The sequence below is a fragment of the Dendrobates tinctorius genome, unplaced genomic scaffold (genome assembly GCF_039654945.1).
Source record: "Dendrobates tinctorius isolate UK_male_01 unplaced genomic scaffold, ASM3965494v1 ptg000043l, whole genome shotgun sequence".
Taxonomy (NCBI): domain Eukaryota; kingdom Metazoa; phylum Chordata; class Amphibia; order Anura; family Dendrobatidae; genus Dendrobates; species Dendrobates tinctorius.
The window spans coordinates 28,522,688-28,544,441 of NW_027361711.1; the positions used below are offsets into that span (position 1 = coordinate 28,522,688).

A 21,754-nucleotide genomic window follows, 5' to 3' on the forward strand; every position below is an offset into this window, starting at 1 on the left:
GCGCCAGCAGGAAGCCCAGCAGGACGCGCCCGACAAGAAATGGAGCCGGACATTCTCGCGCGATCAGCGATGAGCAGCGGGGGAGCCGGTCGGTGACGTTATAGCGATATCGCTATGTGTAAAACCCCCTTTAGGGTTTGTCATTAATATCAGATTGGTGGGGGTCCGATAAGCATCGCTCCTGATGATCTGCTGTTATCAGTAGCTGTAAGCAGTGTATGGAGCAGAACATCACAGCTCCATTCACTGCTTAGTGGCCATTAGCCATTACGTAGGAACAGATACCTTGATTTCAGGGATGTGACATTTGCAAGGCTATGTTTTGCTGTTTTCAATACAATTAGTGTTTTATCAGCAGTACATTATCACTCCAGGACTATTGACCTTGTGCCTCCTAGTCCAACCACACTCTCAGTACTGATTAGCAATGTGAAGATCTGAGGTTGTGGGTTGTAATAATCACCTAGGCAGGTTAACAATGCAAATATTTTTTTTATTCCTTACATCCATGGTTGTGCAACAAATCCAGGTAGATAGCCAAAATACAATGTCCTCAGTCCACAAGTTCCCAAGCTGGGATCAGTAGTTCCACTCCCCCCATACTAGGTGAATATCCACTGTCTCCCAACTTCTGGTTGGCCCACAGCTTTTGGTATCGCCAGCCGGTATAGTGCAGTCACAGCCTATGTTCCTCCAGACAATGTATATCATGACCGTAGCTCATGGATACCCCTCCAGTCAACAACCGATCGCCAAACTCCATAGGCCATCAATCCATGTGCTCCAGGACGTCATCCTCGATTCTCTCCCTTCGAAGTCACTCTCCCAACTGAATAACTAAACATGTGGCTTCTTCCCTCTCCATTGGCTCAGCCAACACACCCTCCCTCTTTAAACTTTTGCTTTTAGCTGAAAGAATGAAAAATTTTCCAGCTTCCCATCACCTGTGATTGCATGGGAAACCCCCTGTGGTGACGGCTCCCTTGGGTCTACTATCTCTATCCACACAATGTGCCTAGAGGCTGGGAGCACAATGGCTTGAGACCCTGATATACTGATGAGATTAATCGAATGATTGCTTTAACATTTACCTTTAGCAATCTCCTGTCTAGCCTTATGTATACATAAGTTCCATCTAGCAGTCTTCCTCTGCTTGCTGTCACTGAATGGAAACATTGATTGCTGAGGCTGAACTAACGAGTAAGATGATCACTAATAAAACACAGCAAGTAAATCTCTACTAAAAAGAATATCGACATGACCAGTGTTCTGTGCTGGAAAAAGTCTGCATCCCGTAGAGCTGTGGACTCCGCTCTCTTTGTCCATTCCTCCTATAGACTATAGTAAGTGGCCAGCTCCACACAAGCAGCATTTTATTAATATACATTCTATGCAAGAAGATGCTAATCAGTGGTGTGATTGGAGCTACAAAGGGCTTAGCATTCTGAGCACTGCTAGATCTGCAACAACTGTAATTCTATCACCACTGCTGCACCCAGTGAACTAAGTGATACATCACTGGAATCAGGGTCTCTGTTCTTACATTATGCTGCTGTTAGATTACAATACAAAAACTTGCTGACAGATTCCCTTTAATGAACTTTCCTGAAGATAGGTCATCAATATTGTGTACCTAGTAATCCCTTTAATTCCACGGAATTGATCCAGAGGACAAAAACCCTTATGAGGCTGTTACCATTTGTCTCATAAATGGGGGGGGGAAATATCCTCCCCAACTCTAGTTGTGGAAATCTGAATAAATCCATTGATCCACATCCTGTCTTCAAAAAAGAAAAGCTAATTGGCATAGATGTTTAAATGGGTTGCCTATGCTTTTCACTAAAGACTGCAATCACTCATTGTACTGTGAGTATTCTCCTTTGCTAGTGGCGTGACTGGCGTTGCCCGGGCATAGTAACTGACTGTGGTTAGTTATAACAAATTATAATTTCGGGTATATTCCCCGCTCTCGTCTCTGATCCCGGGTATATTCCCCACTCTGATCTCTGATCCCGGGTATATTCCCCACTCTGATCTCTGATCCCGGGTATATTCCCCACTCTGATCTCTGATCCCGGGTATATTCCCCACTCTCGTCTCTGATCCCGGGTATATTCCCCGCTCTCGTCTCGTATCCCGGGTATATTCCCCACTCTGATCTCTGATCCCGGGTATATTCCCCACTCTGATCCCGGGTATATTCCCCACTCTGATCTCTGATCCCGGGTATATATTCCCCACTCTGATCTCTGATCCCGGGTATATATTCCCCACTCTGATCTCTGATCCCGGGTATATTCCCCACTCTGATCTCTGATCCCGGGTATATTCCCCACTCTGATCTCTGATCCCGGGTATATTCCCGGCTCTCGTCTCTGATCCCGGGTATATTCCCCGCTCTCGTCTCGTATCCCGGGTATGTTCCCCACTCTCGTCTCTGATCCTGGGTATGTTCCCCCTCTCATCTCTGATCCTAGGTATATTCCCGGCTCTCGTCTCTGATCCCGGGTATATTCCCCGCTCTCGTCTCGTATCCCGGGTATATTCCCCGCTCTCGTCTCGTATCCCGGGTATATTCCCCCTCTCATCTCTGATCCTAGGTATATTCCCGGCTCTCGTCTCTGATCCTGGGTATATTCCCCACTCTCGTCTCTGATCCCGGGTATATTCCCCACTCTCGTCTCTGATCCCGGGTATATTCCCCGCTCTCGTCTCGTATCCCGGGTATATATTCCCCACTCTCGTCTCTGATCCTGGGTATGTTCCCCCTCTCATCTCTGATCCTAGGTATATTCTCGGCTCTCGTCTCTGATCCCGGGTATATTCCCCGCTCTCGTCTCTGATCCCGGGTATATTCCCGGCTCTTGTCTCTGATCCCACGTATATTCCCGGCTTGTCTCTGATCCCACGTATATTCCCGGCTTGTCTCTGATCCTGGGTATATTCCCAGTTATCCTCCCGGACCCCGGCTGCAGCGCGTACAGTATTCTGGAGGTGTTTGTTTGCATGGTAAGGAGTGACTCCCGGGGTCCCAGCCTTGTCAGAATTCTCCCAGCAGCCCCTGCACAGCTGCACAGGACTTTGCTATCATTATGTCACAGCGCACACGTGACCGCAGGGAAACAAATTCCGAGGGAAAAACTACAACTCCCGACTACCCTTGCGGCGGTGGCCATGTTGGCAGTACAGAGTGCGGATTGCTGTTGGTGTTCATGTTGCTGCTCTTCTCTAGCGCATTCTGACAGCGTGGGCTCCGCTTGTGTGTGGTGGGTTTCTGCTTTCCTCCTAAATGCCAGGCCAGCAGCTGGTGCACAGATCCAATCCTGGGTCCAGAGAGTTTCTGGGCTTTGTGTGCCAATCAGCACGTTGGTGGCGGCAAGCAGTGCAGACAGAGTGCATCTCCGGAGAGGGTCCCTCTCTCTTCCCTGGCTGAACTCTCGGTAGATGCGAGATCCTGGGCAGCTAAAGGACCTGTGATGATGTCACGACCAAGTGACCAGTCACGTGCTTGGGGGAGGAGGAGTCAGACGCAGGGCTGTGCTGGCGCTGGAGTAGAAGTGTCAGCTCGTGTCACAGAGCAGGGTGTTATATCACATCACTGGGGGAAGTATAGCAACGCCGTATACATGGGATCAGAGGGTCCCTGCAGCAGAGCTGTGTATGTATGTATGTATGTATGTATGTGTGTATGTGAGGCAAAGCTGTGTGTCACAACTGTTGTCGCGTGTCCCTGGATCAGGGGCTCTTTCCCTGTGGCTATGTGGAGTGGGCATGGTTTGATACACACACACACACACACACACACTCTGCTTTATATATAAGCAGAATTATAACCACACACAAAAATAACCTTCAGCACACTTTCCTCAAGGTCTTTTTGAGGGGGACAGGACTCTGTAGCCACCCTCTTACACCAGCATCTGAGAATCTTCCCAACTCGCGCTGCTAATGGACTAATGTTGAAAAGCAGATCTCTACCTTACAGCCATCATCCTATATTGGCACTGGTCCAATACCGCTAATAGGCTGGGGTAGCGGTGCCATCAGGGCAACTGACATTTTGCAGCTGCAGAAACAAATATATGCTCAGCAAAACTAGATCAAAGACATCAAAGAAAACCATACAATCAACATATATTTGGGGATTTCAAGCTATAAAAGAAGTAAAATATGTTAAATTCCTCTCCTAAATAAGGAAAACATACTAATCCTGCTGCCTTACATCAGTGACATAAGTTTACCAAGCTCAGTTTTTCCATAAACAGACTCTCTATATATTTCGGGAATCGATGGTGACCATTTCATAACTGTCACTTTCAGAACATGGGATTGCTATGATGAAAGGAGTCAGTTTTGGCCGCTGTGTCAATAGAAGCGTTACCAGAATCCCTTCCAAACTCTGAGCTGCAATTGTTGGCTCTCATTCCCAGATCCCTTTTTAATTGATACAAAATGTTAGCAAGAGGTCAGGAATGCAAAATGGAGAGGATGAAGTCATTGAGCTCCAAATCTGCTCCCTGAAGACAGGAAAGAACATTTCCAGAGATTAGAAACTGAGCTTCAGACTCCAGCGTAGTGGGCAGAAGAGGAGACTGTACATAGGTCTATAATACGTGACCCACAAAGAAGACGGATGTGGCTGCATACCTATTACGGCACGGTGCCGATGGATTGTGGTGTTATTTTTATATTGTAAACTGTGCGCTCATTTTAGATTCTGATCATGTATTATTGCTGGAAGATAAATCATATTGATATCATAGTTTTCCAGAAAGTTATTGCTCAAATAGAAATATAATTAAACCTGAGAGCAGCATAATGTAGAGACCCTGATTCCAGCTATGTATCACTTACTGGGCTGCTTGCTGTAGTTTTGATAAATTCACTGTTTTATCAGCATGAGATTATCATTAGAGGACTAGTAAATCTGATGTTAGGTAGTCCTCCATATTCATGAGCGCTGTAGAACCTCGTCCCCACCACTGATTGGCAGCTTTCTGCTCATGCATATAGAAAGCTGCCAATCGGTGATGTGGGCGGGGTTATACAGAGCTCAGCATTCAGAGAAGTGCTAGATCTGTAGCAGATTAAAACAGTGGTTTTATCAAAATGACAGCAAGCAGGCCCTTAAGTGAGATATCACTGGAATCGGCATCTATGCCCCTACATTATGCAAAAACTTGGTGACGAATTCTCTTTAACATAACTTAAAAGTCATAAATTAGCTTTAAAAGAGAATAAAAGTACAGTAATTCTCTCCTGTTTCTTAACGTTACATACTTAAAAAATATATATATATTTCTACTGATCTATGTCTGTGTCTCAATGTGAAGGATTGCCATAAAGAGAGCAGTGTTGCGGTACTATTGTACATCACCATATGCATTAGGTTTCATTTTCCTGCCACTGTATAACATTCTGAATAGTAAATTAAAAACTATAGAATATTAATAATTCTTGATTTCTTTATAGGAACAACAGAGAATGTTAGAAATGGGGATTACTGGACCGGAGGGTCATGTTTTGAGTCGGCCAGAAGAGGTAAGTGACTCTGCTAAATCACAATGCTGACCTATGTAGAGATCGGAGACTGAGAGTTATCAAAACTGGCGCAAATCTAATGTGGACTGGTTGGCTTTAATTTTCAAAATGACCCATGAAAAATGAATGGTGGGATCTGCGGTGGTACCAGTAATTCCTAATTTTGCTCAATGACCCATGTATGTTTTTCTGCACATTACTGCCGGTTACCTCCCAGGGCTAGGAAGTTATGAGCTGTTTACTTATATGTTAGACATTCTGTAATTCTCCTACAAGTTCTAATGGAATTAATGGCTCTAAATAGTCACTTCGGGCAGCGTTTAATAGTCGTGAAGCCTAAACACGTTCTATTTCTGTGCCTCTTCATCCTGTTTGTATCTGGTGCTGATGAGCCATTTCCTTGGATTGATTACTTTTGCAAAGGCATCGTAAACTACGTAACCTAAACCTTACTGTACAGTAACAGCCACGTTTCCCTAAAGGGCAGAGTAAATAAGCAGAAGAAATGTATACAAAGGTTAAATAATGTATACAAGTGGCATAAAGGTAAGCAAAAGCAAGCAATGCAGGCAAACAAGATAAAAGCGGCACTCCACTGATAGACTAGGGAATGTTTCTTGCCTGTGACAATGTTTGAGCCTGAGCCAATTCTACAGTGTAATGATTATTTTAGTAATGGGAGAGGAAGTCCTATGTAATGAGGAAAAGATGTGCACACGCAGCCGAGCGCCCTGGGTATTGCGAGTGCAGGAAGTGGGCCTAGCTCTTACTGGAGCGCTCGCCTGGGATTCTCATATCCCAGCTGTGATGTCATGGATTAGAGATGCGCTCTGTCCACAGGCGTCAGCCATAAATGCTCACAGTTCGGCAGAGCTAATGTGGAGGACGGATTGGAAACCGGTCCATAAATGATCCTACTTAGAGAAGGCTGCACTTAATGGGGCGGATTCTGTGCAGACAGCCCATGGTCAGGCTTAGAGAAGGGCACCTGCTGAACTCCTTCACGTCTGTTATCTCCTGTCTTATATGGTGGAATTAGCCTGTTATGTTACCCTAATATTCTAATAAACTTTCTAATGTATTGTCATTTTATATATTTATGGGGAGCAGATTCCCAAAAAAGGTTTCCAAATATACGTCGACCGAGCCAAAGCATTTTGTAAACCAAAAGAGAAGAGTAACTTGTGAAAAATCTGGATCCCAGAGCAAAGCCCACTCGGGACCCTAACCTACCTTGTATAATTTATAATACTAGTCTTATGAGATAAAAATATGGGAGCTAGAACCGAGAGCACCCATTCATGCACATTGATATTGATAAACACCAGACATGTGGAAATTCTATGATTTTCTTATTCTATCAATTATTGGCTTTAACTATCCTGAAGAAGGACGTAATGGCACATGTAAAGTAAAAATAACGCAAGTTTGGTATCTCTGTATTCGTTCTGACTTGGAAAATCAAGTTGTCAGGTCATTTTTATTTCACACTGAACTCCAGAAAAGCAAAGCCCCCATAAAACAATGTTATATTTTACCACGAATGGTGTTATACTAGAACTCATCCCGCAAAAGACTTGTCCTCATGCGGCCACATCGGCAAAGAATAAGAGAGTTAAGGTCTAGGAAGGAACTGAAAGTGCAAAAGCTTAAAATTGCCTAGTTGGGAAGAGGTTAAAGGGAGACTTGTTATTTCTTAGGCAGTATTCTTGCTCTTTGCCTAGGGTTCCTTATAATGGAATTGGGATATTAAGTAATTGTTTTAAGCGGGGCAGACTAAGAGTAGGAAAAGGGCTGACCTTCATCCCAGAGATTTCGTTTTCCCATAATTGATTTTTATATATTAAATATATTTTTTATGTATTCTGACTGGGTCTCAGCATGTCCAGATTGTTGCTTCTGTATCTCCTATTGATATCGCAGCAGTACTTTGCAATATTTTCTGTGAGACTGGGCACTACGAGTCTTTGCATGGTTTAAGTCCCAGTGTTTGGGCCACCACCAATCAGACTATTATGTCCTGTCTAGGAAACAAATCTGTAATCAAGATCTATAATATATCAAAACATGTGTTCAACCCTAATTGTGTCTAACCACATGATAAATTGTGACTTCAGGTGAATGCTTCCATTTCTTCTACTTTAGGTACTATAAGATATATGTCTCGAGTTTAGCAGGTTCTCATGTGGCATCTGTGGATCCCATAATGTTTGTGGATGTGGATCTCTCTTCTCGTGTTCAGCGTCCCGTGTCTCTTTGTTCTTTCAGCTGGAAGCAGAAGCTGTTTTTCGTGCCATAACCATTGCAAGCCAAACAAACTGTCCACTATATGTGACCAAAGTGATGAGCAAAAGCTCAGTAGACCTCATCTCCCAAGCCAGGAAAAAAGGTGAATGACGAGAGCTGTGAACATCCCACTAAGTCCAGTGCCTACAAAGGGATGGTCAATAATGGAATGTGTGCCCAATAAAATCTCTTTGAGATATCTAGTGTCTGAATAAATGCTGGAAACCTGATGAGTCAAGAATTATGATGAGTAATACTATACTATGTACTGTATGGATAACATTTAACTACAGCTGGCCTTACAGCTTGGATAACTGCTATCTGGTATCTTTCCCAAATTCATATGAATACTCAGAAGCATTCGCATGTTTTCTTTAGGGAGTGCGCATCAACGTATTGAGTTCCAACTGCCAGATCTTTATCTCCCCCAGCAACAACTGTTGGGAGACCACCTTACACCTTAACCGGTCATCTGATATTGCTGAAATTGTCAGGGTCTGATAATCTTCATCTAATGTTAATGGACACCCTAACACATATATGGCCGACGTCTTACATCAAGAAGCAGTCTGCAGAAATATTGTCCTTATAGCTCTAGAAAATAGAAGAGTTGGCGGTAATGGCTCTGTTCAGGTGGCATAGTTGGGAAGGGGCTACTGGAGCATGTTTCCCCATTGCCAAGTGGCATCAAGGAACCTAGCTAATGCTCTGCCCTTCTTGTAGCTTTAAAACAATCGAGTGTTCTCAACTTAGAGACCCAAATTATACTTATAAGTGATTCTAAATACTAGAACATTGCAGACTGCCCCCTCTGGCGCCACATATCGCCTACAAAAGAATAGCAAAATATAGTGTTAGCATAGTATTAAAGCGCATCGGTCAGTAGGGTCAACCCTCCTAAGCCGTCTATATGGACATGTAGATCACAGGAAGTTGAATTAAATGATACCTTGATATTTGTGATCCGATGTCTTACTCCACGTTTTTCTTATATGTGAATGAGCTGTTCAGATCTGTGTTCTGCCCATAGATCTTTATGAAAATTTGCTATATAAATGTTATTTTAAACTAAAGCAGCCGTTACCAGCATGAGATGTGTAAATCAGGAAAATAGACTGTCAGTTGCTACATGTCTCACACTGGTAGCACCCCTTTTTTGGTAAAATAAGCTCTGGAGACAGATCAAGCAGATCAGTGTCCGGCCCATAGAACTTAACAGTTCATTTACATATAAAAAAAACCATGGATTTCTCTGGAATAAGACAACGGATCGCATGTATCACTATATTCATCTTCCTATGACCTACATGCCCATATAGACTTTGGAGGGTTAATCCTGCTGACAGATTCCTTTTATCATCAATATAGATTTACTCAGGATGAGCCTGTGCTTGGACTGCCTCACTGCACTACGTAGACCCCAGCTACATGTGGCAACCAAGCCACTCTGGTCCCTCTTATCCTTGTAAGCTGTAGACAAGTCTGGTCTGACAGTGACAGGTGATAGAAGGGTTCCCCGCAGCACATGCCCTGATATTAACTTGTCTACAGTAATCCCGTGATTTTTTTTTTTCCCCTTTCATTCACTCTGATAACGCTGATAAAATTAGGCATTGAAAATTGTAAATGCTTTTGTCTTTCGTTGTGACTTTTTGTGCTGGATTTTGCTTTGTTCTGTTTCTATGTAGCTGTGTCATCTGCTTTTTAGCCCGCTGTTACAATTTCAGCACAGTGACCTGATGCCCATAAGACCAATGTGAACAATCGTGTCAGTCAGCGGACCTCCTAACGAGGAACTAGTGCCAGGGGACTGCGGGGGGCAGAAGAGAATTGCTCATGGACCTCCTCTGTGTAGTTTGCTATATGTTGCATTCTTGCCCCAGCCGTGATGTCTCAATTGTCGTGATTACTTGTGTAAAGCAGAGCTCTACACAAAGAATATATACAGATACATTTATAACTTTTTTTTTTTTTTTTTTTTTTAAGACACCCCAGATAAAGATATTGATCCTTCTGGATTTTACTGCAGTGTTAATATGTCCATTTGTCAATTTTCAGGTAACGTTGTATTTGGGGAACCAATCTCAGCCAGTCTGGGTATTGATGGTACACACTACTGGAGCAAGAACTGGGCTAAAGCCGCAGCTTTTGTTACATCACCACCTTTGAGTCCCGACCCCACCACACCTGACTACATCAACTCTCTTTTGGCCAGGTGAGTAAAGACCTTGTGAAGCGTGTTTATTAGCTGTCCCTTCCTTATATCTATACATGATGCCATGATTGAGAAGAATGCAATCAGGTGCACTGCATAGCCAAAAGTGCCGTATGTGGACACTTGACCGTCACACTTACTTGGCTCTGTAGACATCCGAGTTCACAACCATGGGTGAGGAAGTTGGGCTTCGTTTTGCAGTTATAACAGCCTCCACCCATCTGAGAAGGCTTTCCATGATATACTGAAACATGGAAATTTGTGCCTGTTTAGCCAAAAATTGAAGTCTTGGTGGTGTCAGGCGCAGATCCAAGAAGACAAGGTCTGGCTGGTTCTCCATAATCTAGTTCATTCCACAGGTGTTATACAATGTCTTTATGACCCTCGCTCTGTGTACACTGGCACTCATGCAGGAAGAGGTAAGGGCCTTTCCCACACTGTCCCATCTGTCACATAGTAGAAAGCAACAATTATCCCTCCTCCATCAAATTTTACAATAACCAGTTTGCCTTCTGTAGGCCGCGTTCTCTGGTTATCCACCGAAACTCATCCATCAGATTACCAGATAGTGAAACCGGATTCATCGGTATGGGATGGACCCACATTCATTAGCACATGACCCATCTACCGTAACTATTTGATCCAAATAAAATAAAATGCACAATATTTTGTTGTTTAATGGCCACAGCCTTATTAAAAACCTCATGCCTATAAGAATCACAATAAGAGTCAGGTAAAGTGTTAGGCAAGTATATTCTGGGAACCATAGATACTGAGAGATCCCTCAGCTACCTAACAATTCTGAATCCAAGATCTTGACACTCTGGTACGGTCATCGAAGGCTTTAAAATGCACTGGCATGTCAGTGACCCTCATTCCTGTGCTTAAAGGGAATATGTCAGCAGGTTTTTGCTATGTAATCCAACAGCAGCATGAGGTATTGCCAGAGATGCCGATTCCAGCAATGTATCGCTTACTTTACTGGGTGCAGTAGTTATGATATTCCGTTTTCTCTGCAGCAGAGCTCAATTGTTGAACAGTGTATAATATGCCCACACCACAGCTTTCTGTGTACATTGTGTAGTGACAGCTGCTAATCTGGGCTGGGAGCATGATTGGACTAGGAGGCACAAATTGTTAGGACGGCTCCCCCAGCAGCATCATAAGGAGTCTACTACGGCAAGAGAAGAGAGAAATGACCTGTCAGTATTAAAGTGAACCATTCATCAAGGAATTAGTAATGTGTGTGTGTGTGTACAGCGGGTGAAAGGAGTATTGAACACTTCACCAATTTTCTAAGTATGTTTCTAAAGGTGATATTTACATGAAATTCTCACCAGATGTCAGTAACAACCATCCACACAGGAAAAGAAATCCAACCATAGATGTCCAGAAATTTAAGTTGTGTAAAAACGAGAAATGACACAGGGAAAAAGTATTAAACATGCTTACTGAAATTTATTTAGTACTTGGTACAAAAGCCTCTGTTGGAGAGGACAGCTTTATCTGACTATATTCTCCCAGTATTTCACAGGCTTGTCTAAATGATGTTGAGCAAACTTTAAATGTGCTACAACATGCTTTTTATTCAGCAATGGAGTCTTGCGTGGTGAGTGTGCATATAGACCATGGAGGGTGAGTGTATTACTTATTGTTTTCTTTGAAACAATCGTACATGCTAATTCCAGGTCTTTCTGTAGCTCTCCACAGGTGGTCCTTGTCTCTTGGACAACTGTTCTGATAATTATTTTCATTCCTCTTTCTGGAATCTTGCGGGGAGCACTTGGTTATGGACAGTTTATGGTGATATGATGTTCTTTCCACTTCTGGATTATTGCCCCAATAGTGCTCACCGGAACCTTCAGTAGGTTAGGCGTTTTCTGTCAATGACATGAGTGTGTCTTGCAACAATAAGGTTGAAAAGGTCTTGAGACAGCTCACTCATTTTACCCATCATGAGATGTTTCTTATGTGGCATCTTGCTAATGAGACCACTCTGCTTTCTAATTACTGAGAGATTTCAGTTTGTGTCATGACTTTTTATGGCTCTTTCTTCATGTGCTCTGTACATTTTCCCTGTTGTCATTTGTGTATAAAATATCTCAAACAGCAAGGTTTACTAACTACATAAACTTCTAGCAGAAAGTAAGAACAAAGTGTTCATACAGTGGTCTGAGAAAACAGAGTGGTTCAGCTGCTCAATATTCAAAGTTCAATAATCATCCTCTTACAGAGTTTAAGCAACATACACAGGTCATCCACAGACCAAATACCAGAGGTGTTCGGACCTCCACTCCCAGACAAGGAATGAACAACTCGGCTGCCCTTTTAAACCAGCTGCGCCTCCTGGATTGAAGGATGGGAATGACTAGCTCCACCCATCTCTAGGAACTATTAATTCCTAAAAAAACTGGGCCCATATACTGGTCCTCAGCATCCACATATACAGTGGGGCAAAAAAGTATTTAGTCAGTCAGCAATAGTGCAAGTTCCACCACTTAAAAAGATGAGAGGCGTCTGTAATTTACATCATAGGTAGACCTCAACTATGGGAGACAAACTGAGAAAAAAAAATCCAGAAAATCACATTGTCTGTTTTTTTTTCATTTTATTTGCAGATTATGGTGGAAAATAAGTATTTGGTCAGAAACAAGCAATCAAGATTTCTGGCTCTCACAGACCTGTAACTTCTTCTTTAAGAGTCTCCTCTTTCCTCCACTCATTACCTGTAGTAATGGCACCTGTTTAAACTTGTTATCAGTATAAAAAGACACCTGTGCACACCCTCAAACAGTCTGACTCCAAACTCCACTATGGTGAAGACCAAAGAGCTGTCAAAGGACACCAGAAACAAAATTGTAGCCCTGCACCAGGCTGGGAAGACTGAATCTGCAATAGCCAACCAGCTTGGAGTGAAGAAATCAACTGTGGGAGCAATAATTAGAAAATGGAAGACATACAAGACCACTGATAATCTCCCTCGATCTGGTGCTCCACGCAAAATCCCACCCCGTGGGGTCAGAATGATCACAAGAACGGTGAGCAAAAATCCCAGAACCACGCGGGGGGACCTAGTGAATGAACTGCAGAGAGCTGGGACCAATGTAACAAGGCCTACCATAAGTAACACACTACGCCACCATGGACTCAGATCCTGCAGTGCCAGACGTGTCCCACTGCTTAAGCCTGTACATGTCCGGGCTCGTCTGAAGTTTGCTAGAGAGCATTTGGATGATCCAGAGGAGTTTTGGGAGAATGTCCTATGGTCTGATGAAACCAAACTGGAACTGTTTGGTAGAAACACAACTTGTCGTGTTTGGAGGAAAAAGAATACTGAGTTGCATCCATCAAACCCCATACCTACTGTAAAGCATGGTGGTGGAAACATCATGCTTTGGGGCTGTTTCTCTGCAAAGGGGCCAGGACGACTGATCCGGGTACATGAAAGAATGAATGGGGCCATGTATCGTGAGATTTTGAGTGCAAACCTCCTTCCATCAGCAAGGGCATTGATGATGAAACGTGGCTGGGTCTTTCAACATGACAATGATCCAAAGCACACCGCCAGGGCAACGAAGGAGTGGCTTCGTAAGAAGCATTTCAAGGTCCTGGAGTGGCCTAGCCAGTCTCCAGATCTCAACCCTATAGAAAACCTTTGGAGGGAGTTGAAAGTCCGTGTTGCCAAGCGAAATGCCAAAAACATCACTGCTCTAGAGGAGATCTGCATGGAGGAATGGGCCAACATACCAACAACAGTGTGTGGCATCCTTGTGAAGACTTACAGAAAACGTTTGACCTCTGTCATTGCCAACAAAGGATATATCACAAAGTATTGAGATGAAATTTTGTTTCTGACCAAATACTTATTTTCCACCATAATATGCAAATAAAATGAAAAAAAACCAGACAATGTGATTTTCTGGATTTTTTTTTTCAGTTTGTCTCCCATAGTTGAGGTCTACCTATGATGTAAATTACTGACGCCTCTCATCTTTTTAAGTGGTGGAACTTGCACTATTGCTGACTGACTAAATACTTTTTTGCCCCACTGTATATTAAATCTTCGCTCTGTATGATTTGATTAGATGCACCTGCCTATTTTTTTTTTTTTTTTACTAGAACCATGGCCTGTGTTCACTGTGTGTGTTATTTTGCTGGATATTGAGCAGAGCTGAGTGTGCTGCTGGTGAGTGACCAGGCAAAATGTAAGCTGAGTGAACACTATCTAATGTGTGTGTGTGTATGTATGTATGTGTGTGTATGTGTGTGTGTGTGTGTATATATATATATATTTTAGTGCAATATATTCTATATATGTGTGTGTGTATATATGTATCGCATGTAACCATTGTCATATATAATGACAAGTGGGTATGGGTACATACAATTGCATAGCTGTGTGCAGCAAAATGAATGACATTTTTACTGAATGCATTTTGCTGTGAAAAAACAGTTAATCCGAGCCACTCCTCTAGGCACAACACCCTACGATGTGGTGTTTTCTTTCAGACATTGAGTGTGGTTTATCATTTCTTAGGATTGTGCTCATCTAATGGTCTTATTAGTGACTCTTTACTGCCTCCTAGTGGTCTTATGTGGAAATATTTTGGCTAACAAGCAAACTGTGCTTTCTTCAGCGGTGATCTGCAGGTGACTGGCAGTGCCCATACTACATTTGGCACAGCACAGAAGGCAATTGGGAAGGACAACTTTACTCTTATTCCTGAGGGAACAAATGGCATTGAAGAAAGAATGTCTATCATCTGGGACAAGGCAGTGGTAAGGCACCATGCCCGTGTCTGGTAGGGAAGGTGCATCTTAATAGATTGAATAAGCTTATAGATATCTCTGTTGTGTAAAACCTAATTCCATATTTCAGTCATCATTCATTTCTTAAGCAGTTTAAGACTAGACCATTTTTCCCGGTCCTAGACCAGGCACTTACTTTATTTGTACATGTGATTTTAAGAATTGTGATTTTCTTGTTCGGTTATTCAAATGATTTTTGCCACTTTTTGTTGTGATAAGTGGTGCCTAATTTTTAGGCTATTTTTATATTTATATATATTTTTTTGCGACAGAACTTTTTTTTTCTTTTTTACGACCACAAGAGATTGACAATATACGTTATAAAATGTGTTTCCCTTTGTGTTACAATTATTTTCATATATTGGACATATTACGGTTTATTTTGGCAAGGGCTAAAGTACAAACAGCGGTTTTGACTGGCAGTGGTTCTCATTTAAAATAAAAATTTAAAAATTCTTGATTTTTATTCTTTATAGTCTCATTTATTTCACATATTGTGCTCCCATAAGGTTATAAAATACCTTTGGGGGAACATTTCAACATTTAAATACTTTTTTTTTTTATTTCTCAATTAGTTGCAACTAACACATTATCCGGGAAAATTCAGTCTCCTGCCTACACTGCAGAGCTAATCTGGCTGCGTGAAGGCAACGGCTTCTCACCTACTTGGTGACCACATGATCGCCCGGATTCCAGGAGGAACTGCCTCCTAAGCTGGATACACAGTTCTTGGTCTGCGCTGTGTATACAGTGATCAGGAAGGCAGCCAATAAACCATCTCTGCCATCTTACCAGGTGTACCCATTTTTTTGCCACCAGTAATGGTTGTGCTTAAATATTCCCATCTCCTAGATCCCATCCCAATATGTAGTCGGTGTAATAATCATAAAGATTAGCATATACCTTCCATTAGAGAAGTAGTATAGTTTTTCTGATTCGCTATGCCTCTTTCCTCCTGTGCAGGCATTGCAGGACCTTAGGTATCCATGGTTACAGCCACTGATATAGTGACAGTTAGTTGTCAGTGGTCGTAATCATGGATACCTAAGGTCCTGCAAATGAGGAAAGTAACATAGTGAATCAGAAAAACTATACTACATTTCTAATTGGAGGTATTTGCTAATATTATTATTACACCTACTACATAATGGGATAGGATCATGGCGATGGGAATACTATACCTTTAATTGCCTGATTGAGCAGATTTAAAGGCTACATCATGATACCTTTCTGCAAAGGTCTGTGCTGGTGGCAGATTCCTTCTGAATAAATATGAATGAGCCAACAGTGAACTAATCTATATAACCTTTCCTCCTACTTATAGGCTACAGGAAAAATGGATGAGAACCAGTTTGTCGCTGTAACCAGTACCAACGCTGCCAAGATCTTCAACATGTATCCCAGAAAAGGGAGAATAGCTGTGGGCTCAGACAGTGACTTGGTCATCTGGGATCCAGACGCAGTGAAGATCGTGTCTGCCAAAAGTCATCACTCAGTAAGTAACATGGAGGCCGGAGACAGTAAAACTCCAGCATTGTCATCTACTAAAATACAGAGTGGTTAATGAGCCGAGATTGACTCCATCATTAAAACATTAGCTTTTTCGTAGAATGATCTAATTGTATGGTGACGTGTCAGCGGCGGGGAGAGTTGGCCAACAATGACTAAGTCAGATAATACAAAGGAATATGCCAGCTCCCCATTATCCAATGGTAGAAAAGAATTAACCCGCACAGGGCTGCGTCAGTAACAAAATTCTTCCGTTAACCTGTGCATGGGTTAAAATAAATTCCACCTGCAGTTGTTCTTATAGATCATTCTACAACTACTTTTACGCGTCTTCTGATCTGTTCTTGAAGACCATTAAATACATAATAAGATGATCAGTATAGGAAAATATCAGGCTCAATTCACATCTGCATCTAGGTGCAAAAAATGCATAGTGAAATGGCATTGTGATGGCTTGCTAAGCCTTGTGCTGGACATTATCGGGTCTTCCAAGAGAGGACAGGATGGTTAATAATGAACTTTCCGCTTTCTCTGGTGTTCTAGGCTGCAGAATATAATATCTTTGAAGGCATGGAGCTACGAGGAGCACCACTGGTGGTTATCTGCCAAGGCAAGATCATGATGGAGGATGGCACCTTACACGTCACCCAGGGAACAGGGCACTTCATCCCCTGCAGTCCTTACTCTGATTTTGTATACAAGCGAATCAAAGCCAGGACTAAGGTGAGATTAGTATACCAAATGCTGTGTGTCGCACTAAATGCAGATAAAAGAGGTAGCACAATATAATGTAGAAAAGGAACTCAAAGCAAAGCCTATTATTTCTGAAAAACGGTTTCATAAACACTACTTGGTGCACATTGAAAATGAAAAACATTTTCCTTTATTGGAGAGATTTAAAGAGAATCTATCAACTGCTTTTCTTGCACCATCAGCGAGCAGCATGATTTAGGGACAGAGACTCTGATTCCAGCGATGTATCACTTACTGGGCTGCTTGCTGTAGTTTTGATCAAATCGCTGTTTTCTCTGCTCCAGATCTAGCAGTTCTCTGAATGCTGAGCTCTGTGTAACCCCACCCCCACCACTCATAGGCAACTTTCTGACTATACACAGTGTATACAGAAAGCTGTCAATCATCAGTGGGGGTGGGGTTACCTGCGGCTTAATCAATAATTTCATCAAACCTACTGCAAACGGATAAGTAAGTGACACATCACTGGAATCGGGGTCTCTGCCCATAAATTGTGCTGTTCTGAGATTAGTTGGAAGAACCTATGCCCATACGTGGAACTAGTTTACAGTTGTACAGTATTTTTCGGACTATAAGACGCACTTTTTTCCTCCAAAAATGTGGAGGAAAATGGGGGGTGCGTCTTATAGTCCGGATGTACTGGCTCTGGCTATGGTGGGGAGGTGGGGGAGCGGTTTTGATGGAGCAGCGGGTTACAGAGGCAGGAGCCGGCTGCTGTGGTGGCTAACTCCTGTGCCCACTGCTAAAGAGAAATTAATATTCACTGCATTCCACACCCATAGGTGTGGAGGGCAATGAATATTCATTTATCTTCAGTGGCATCCTGGCATGATTGGTCTCAACTTTTCCTTATGGGATGAGGAGCCATGCATACCAGGATAGGGATGAGGGGGGCCATGCATACCTGGATAGGGATGAGTTTGACCATTCCTACCAGGATAGGGATGAGGGGGGCCATGCATACCTGGATAGGGATGAAGGGCACCATTCCTACCTGGATAGAGATGAGGGGGGCCATGCATACCAGGATAGGGATGAGGGGGGCCATGCATAGAAGGATAGGGATGAGGGAGCCATATATACCAGGATATGGATGAGGAGGGCCATGCATACCTGGATAGGGATGAGGGTGACCATTCCTACCAAGATAGGGATGAGGGGGGCCATGCATACCTGGATAGGGATGAGGGTGACCATTCCTACCAGGATAGGGATGAGGAGGGCCATGCATAGAAGGATAGGGATGAGGGCGACCATTCCTACCAGGATAGGGATGAGGAGGGCCATGCATACCTGGATAGGGATGAGGGCGACCATTCCTACCAGGATAGGGATGAGGAGGGCCATGCATACCTGGATAGGGATGAGGGCGACCATTCCTACCAGGATAGAGATGAGGGGGGCCATGCATACCAGGATAGGGATGAGGGGGGCCATGCATAAAAGGATAGGGATGAGGGGGACCATATATACCAGGATAGGGGATATTAAGTACAGAATTGACCACATTTTTTGCTTCAATTTTTTTTCCCCTAATTTCCTCCTCTAAAACCTATGTGCGTCTTATAGTCTGAAAAATACGGTAATTGATGCTAATATTGGCACCTACCTGAGTAGAAAGGGCAATGCCGTTAATGTTACATCTATGCTACCTTATTTATTCATGATATTCCAAATACATTCATTGTTTGCTCCGCAGATTGCAGATTTACATGCTGTGCCCCGGGGTATGTATGACGGACCAGTCTTTGATTTATCATCAACCCCTAAAGCTGGTACTCCTGCAGGCTCTGCTAAGGGGTCCCCAACCAGGCAGACTGCACCAGTCCGAAACTTGCACCACTCTGGATTTAGTCTAGGAGGTATGTATGAAAAAATGTCTGTCAATAGGACTTTCTAAGCTAGAAGCTATGAGATAAACATGATGGCCCTTCTACGGCCTCATTCAGACGTCAGTGAATTTTTACATTTGCAAAAAGCTGTTTGAATGTCACCATTGTTTTTCATCCGATTTTTCGTCAGTTTTCTGCCATCGGTGTTTTTCACATATCGCGAAATAAATTATAGCTTCACCTATACATTGCAATGAATTAATGACAATGGAGTTAATCACGGCCGCACACAGACTGTACACCGATGCCATTCATGTGCTGTCTGGGATTTGCACAAATCCATAAACTCTTTTGGGCAAGTTTGATCCGTGATGCAGAAAAACTGATCTGTATCTGATGAAACATATAATATTTCACTTTATTTCTCTCCGCAGGAAACCAGGCAGATGAGAGCGGCGTTCGCTCTGCCAGCAGGAGAATCGTAGCTCCCCCTGGTGGACGCTCTAATATAACATCTCTCAGTTAAACGACCAAGAGCCATTAAGAGAGTGGGGAAACAACCCAGTGGTACAATTGGTATTTAAGAGAGAAGTTCACAGATAAATTAAAATTGAAACAAAGTTCAAGCTGAAGAATTGATAACCTTCAGGCCTTATGTTTTAAAATTGCTTTTTGCTACCTAGCTTTAAAAGTGTTGCCGTTTTATTTCTCCATAATTGCATAGCCTTAATTTTCAACCAGTGCATGCAGTCCAGTGAGGTGCAGTGTCCGGAGAGCGTCTGGAAAGTTTCCATTCTCTGTGGTTATTTTATGATGTTTTTTTTTTTTTATGAGGCATTGAACACAGACATATGTTGTGTAAATTCATTAGTTGTGGAAAATTCTGGATCTTCTGTCTGTCAACAAGCTTTTCTGTTTTTATACAAGAATTGCAATAAAATGGAGGTCCCACCTGATTACCTGTGTCTTATTCTTTAACATATTGTACATTTCATTCTTACAAGAATCCTGTATTGGGTTAATAAGGCTCTAGTAGATGGAAAGGGAATTTGTCACCCTTAAACCACTACCTAAACCACTTATGCAGTGTCTCAGCCCCTATAAAAGTCAGAGTAGTATAGAGGTAGGTTTAGTTGGCATCAAAACATAATCTATGTGCCAATGAGGATGCGCTCTTCACGTGGCACCGTGACGCCTCTTCACTTTTCCCACTAAGCACTGCCATATATTGATTGACAGCGCACTCATGTAGCGTCAGCGCCGCCTCCTGTCTATAGCACGGTATTGTGAGGTGGCCACAGACAGGAGCCGGCGATGACACCATGTGAGCGCAGCTGAAGTGTCCGTCTGGAGTTTAGCAAGGACAATCAGCAGCCCTGCACCTCCACACGGACACTGCAGCCACTTTCATACAAAGTCATTACTGGCTCCTTTCTGTGGCCACCGCTGAGTACAGTATTGCTAACAGGAGCCATCAATGATGCTATGTGAGGGTGGTCACAGGATACGCTTAGTATGGAATTTAATGGGGTGTGGCGGTGCAATGAGGATCCTTCATTTGCCTAAGAAAGAAGTCATGTTTTTATGCCAAGTAAACATCTAAAATCTACACTACAGGTACGACTTTTATAGGAACCGAGACCCTACATACCCGCAGAAATGGTTTAGTTAGCGTTTTGGAGGCCACAGACTCCCTATAAGTGATGATGTTTAGATCACGTCCATCATGCGGAAGCCATATTCCAGGTTCGTAACACCGACTCCAGACTTCCTTCACATACTTTGTGCAGGATTAGAGGACAGCTTCAGAACTGACCAGGAAGCTTCCATGGTTTTCTCTTGGCTGGGATTGATCCCTCTTGCAGCAATTAACACACGATTGTAAGGACAAGTTCACAGAAATGTTTTTGGAAAACCACTTTTTAACCAACAATGCTGTGTATGACTCTAACTGGCTTATCCAAAGAAATACAAGAACTAATGTGAATGAATACCTTTAAGACGCTATGCGCTTGGCTATATTACAGCTCTGTGCAACCTCCAACTTAACTTATAATGCAGGGCCTCTCTATACCTCCATATGCCTCTGATTTTATATGTAGGTAATGTTTTGTTGGATTCTATAGTTAGAGCTTAATCACCACCAGACTCTGATTGCACAAGGCTCTTGAGCATGGATGATGAGTAGCTTCCTTAAAGTCATTTAAAATTGTAAGTATCCCCTATAGCAGGGAAAGGGCCATTTTTTTCTGCCAGGGGCGATTCGGATATTTATACCATCATTCAGGGACTGTACAAAATTGTCAAATTGGAATTTATTCTGCTACATTTGGTCAAACATTAAATAATCCACCTGTAATGTGATGGTGGGAACTGCTTCTCTTTGGTGTAACGTATCATGTTAGGTCATCGTGATGATAAATCTCAAATAGCAGTTTGTGTGTATTTTGTCGGTCTGCAGCACAGTTGACTCTTTGCGATGACTGCTGTATACATCACGTAGGCAACCCCAGTACTGCTCTGTATACATAACATAGGAGACATTGAGACTGCTCTATATACATCACATAAGACGCAGCTTGTCATATATAGATTACATAGGAGACACGGGTTGGAGCATATACATAACATAGCAGACACGGTGGCTGAAGCATATACATCACATAGGGATCCTGAGACTGCTGTATATACGAGGAAACGCTGGGGCTGAAGCATTTGCCTCACATAAGAGATGCTGGAGCATATACATCCCACAGGAGATGCTGGGGGAGATGCATCACAGGAGATGCTGGGGCTGGAGCAAATACAT

The 21,754-nt window shown here is 42.9% G+C and overlaps 1 protein-coding gene across 2 annotated transcripts in view; it reads left to right on the top strand.

Annotated features, from left to right (window-relative positions):
* The window catches only part of DPYSL3 (dihydropyrimidinase like 3), a 129,370-nt gene extending 109,469 nt beyond the window's left edge, over nt 1-19,901 (top strand). For both annotated transcript variants that reach the window (XM_073575247.1, XM_073575248.1), the window contains exons 7-14: nt 5,473-5,541; nt 7,810-7,930; nt 9,886-10,042; nt 14,680-14,821; nt 16,176-16,346; nt 16,904-17,083; nt 18,813-18,975; nt 19,380-19,901. In XM_073575247.1, coding sequence (XP_073431348.1) covers nt 5,473-5,541; nt 7,810-7,930; nt 9,886-10,042; nt 14,680-14,821; nt 16,176-16,346; nt 16,904-17,083; nt 18,813-18,975; nt 19,380-19,471 — 1,095 coding nt within the window. In that variant the 3' untranslated portion in view covers nt 19,472-19,901. The remainder of the gene's footprint in view (nt 1-5,472; nt 5,542-7,809; nt 7,931-9,885; nt 10,043-14,679; nt 14,822-16,175; nt 16,347-16,903; nt 17,084-18,812; nt 18,976-19,379) is intronic.
* The last annotated feature ends 1,853 nt before the right edge of the window (nt 19,902-21,754 follow it).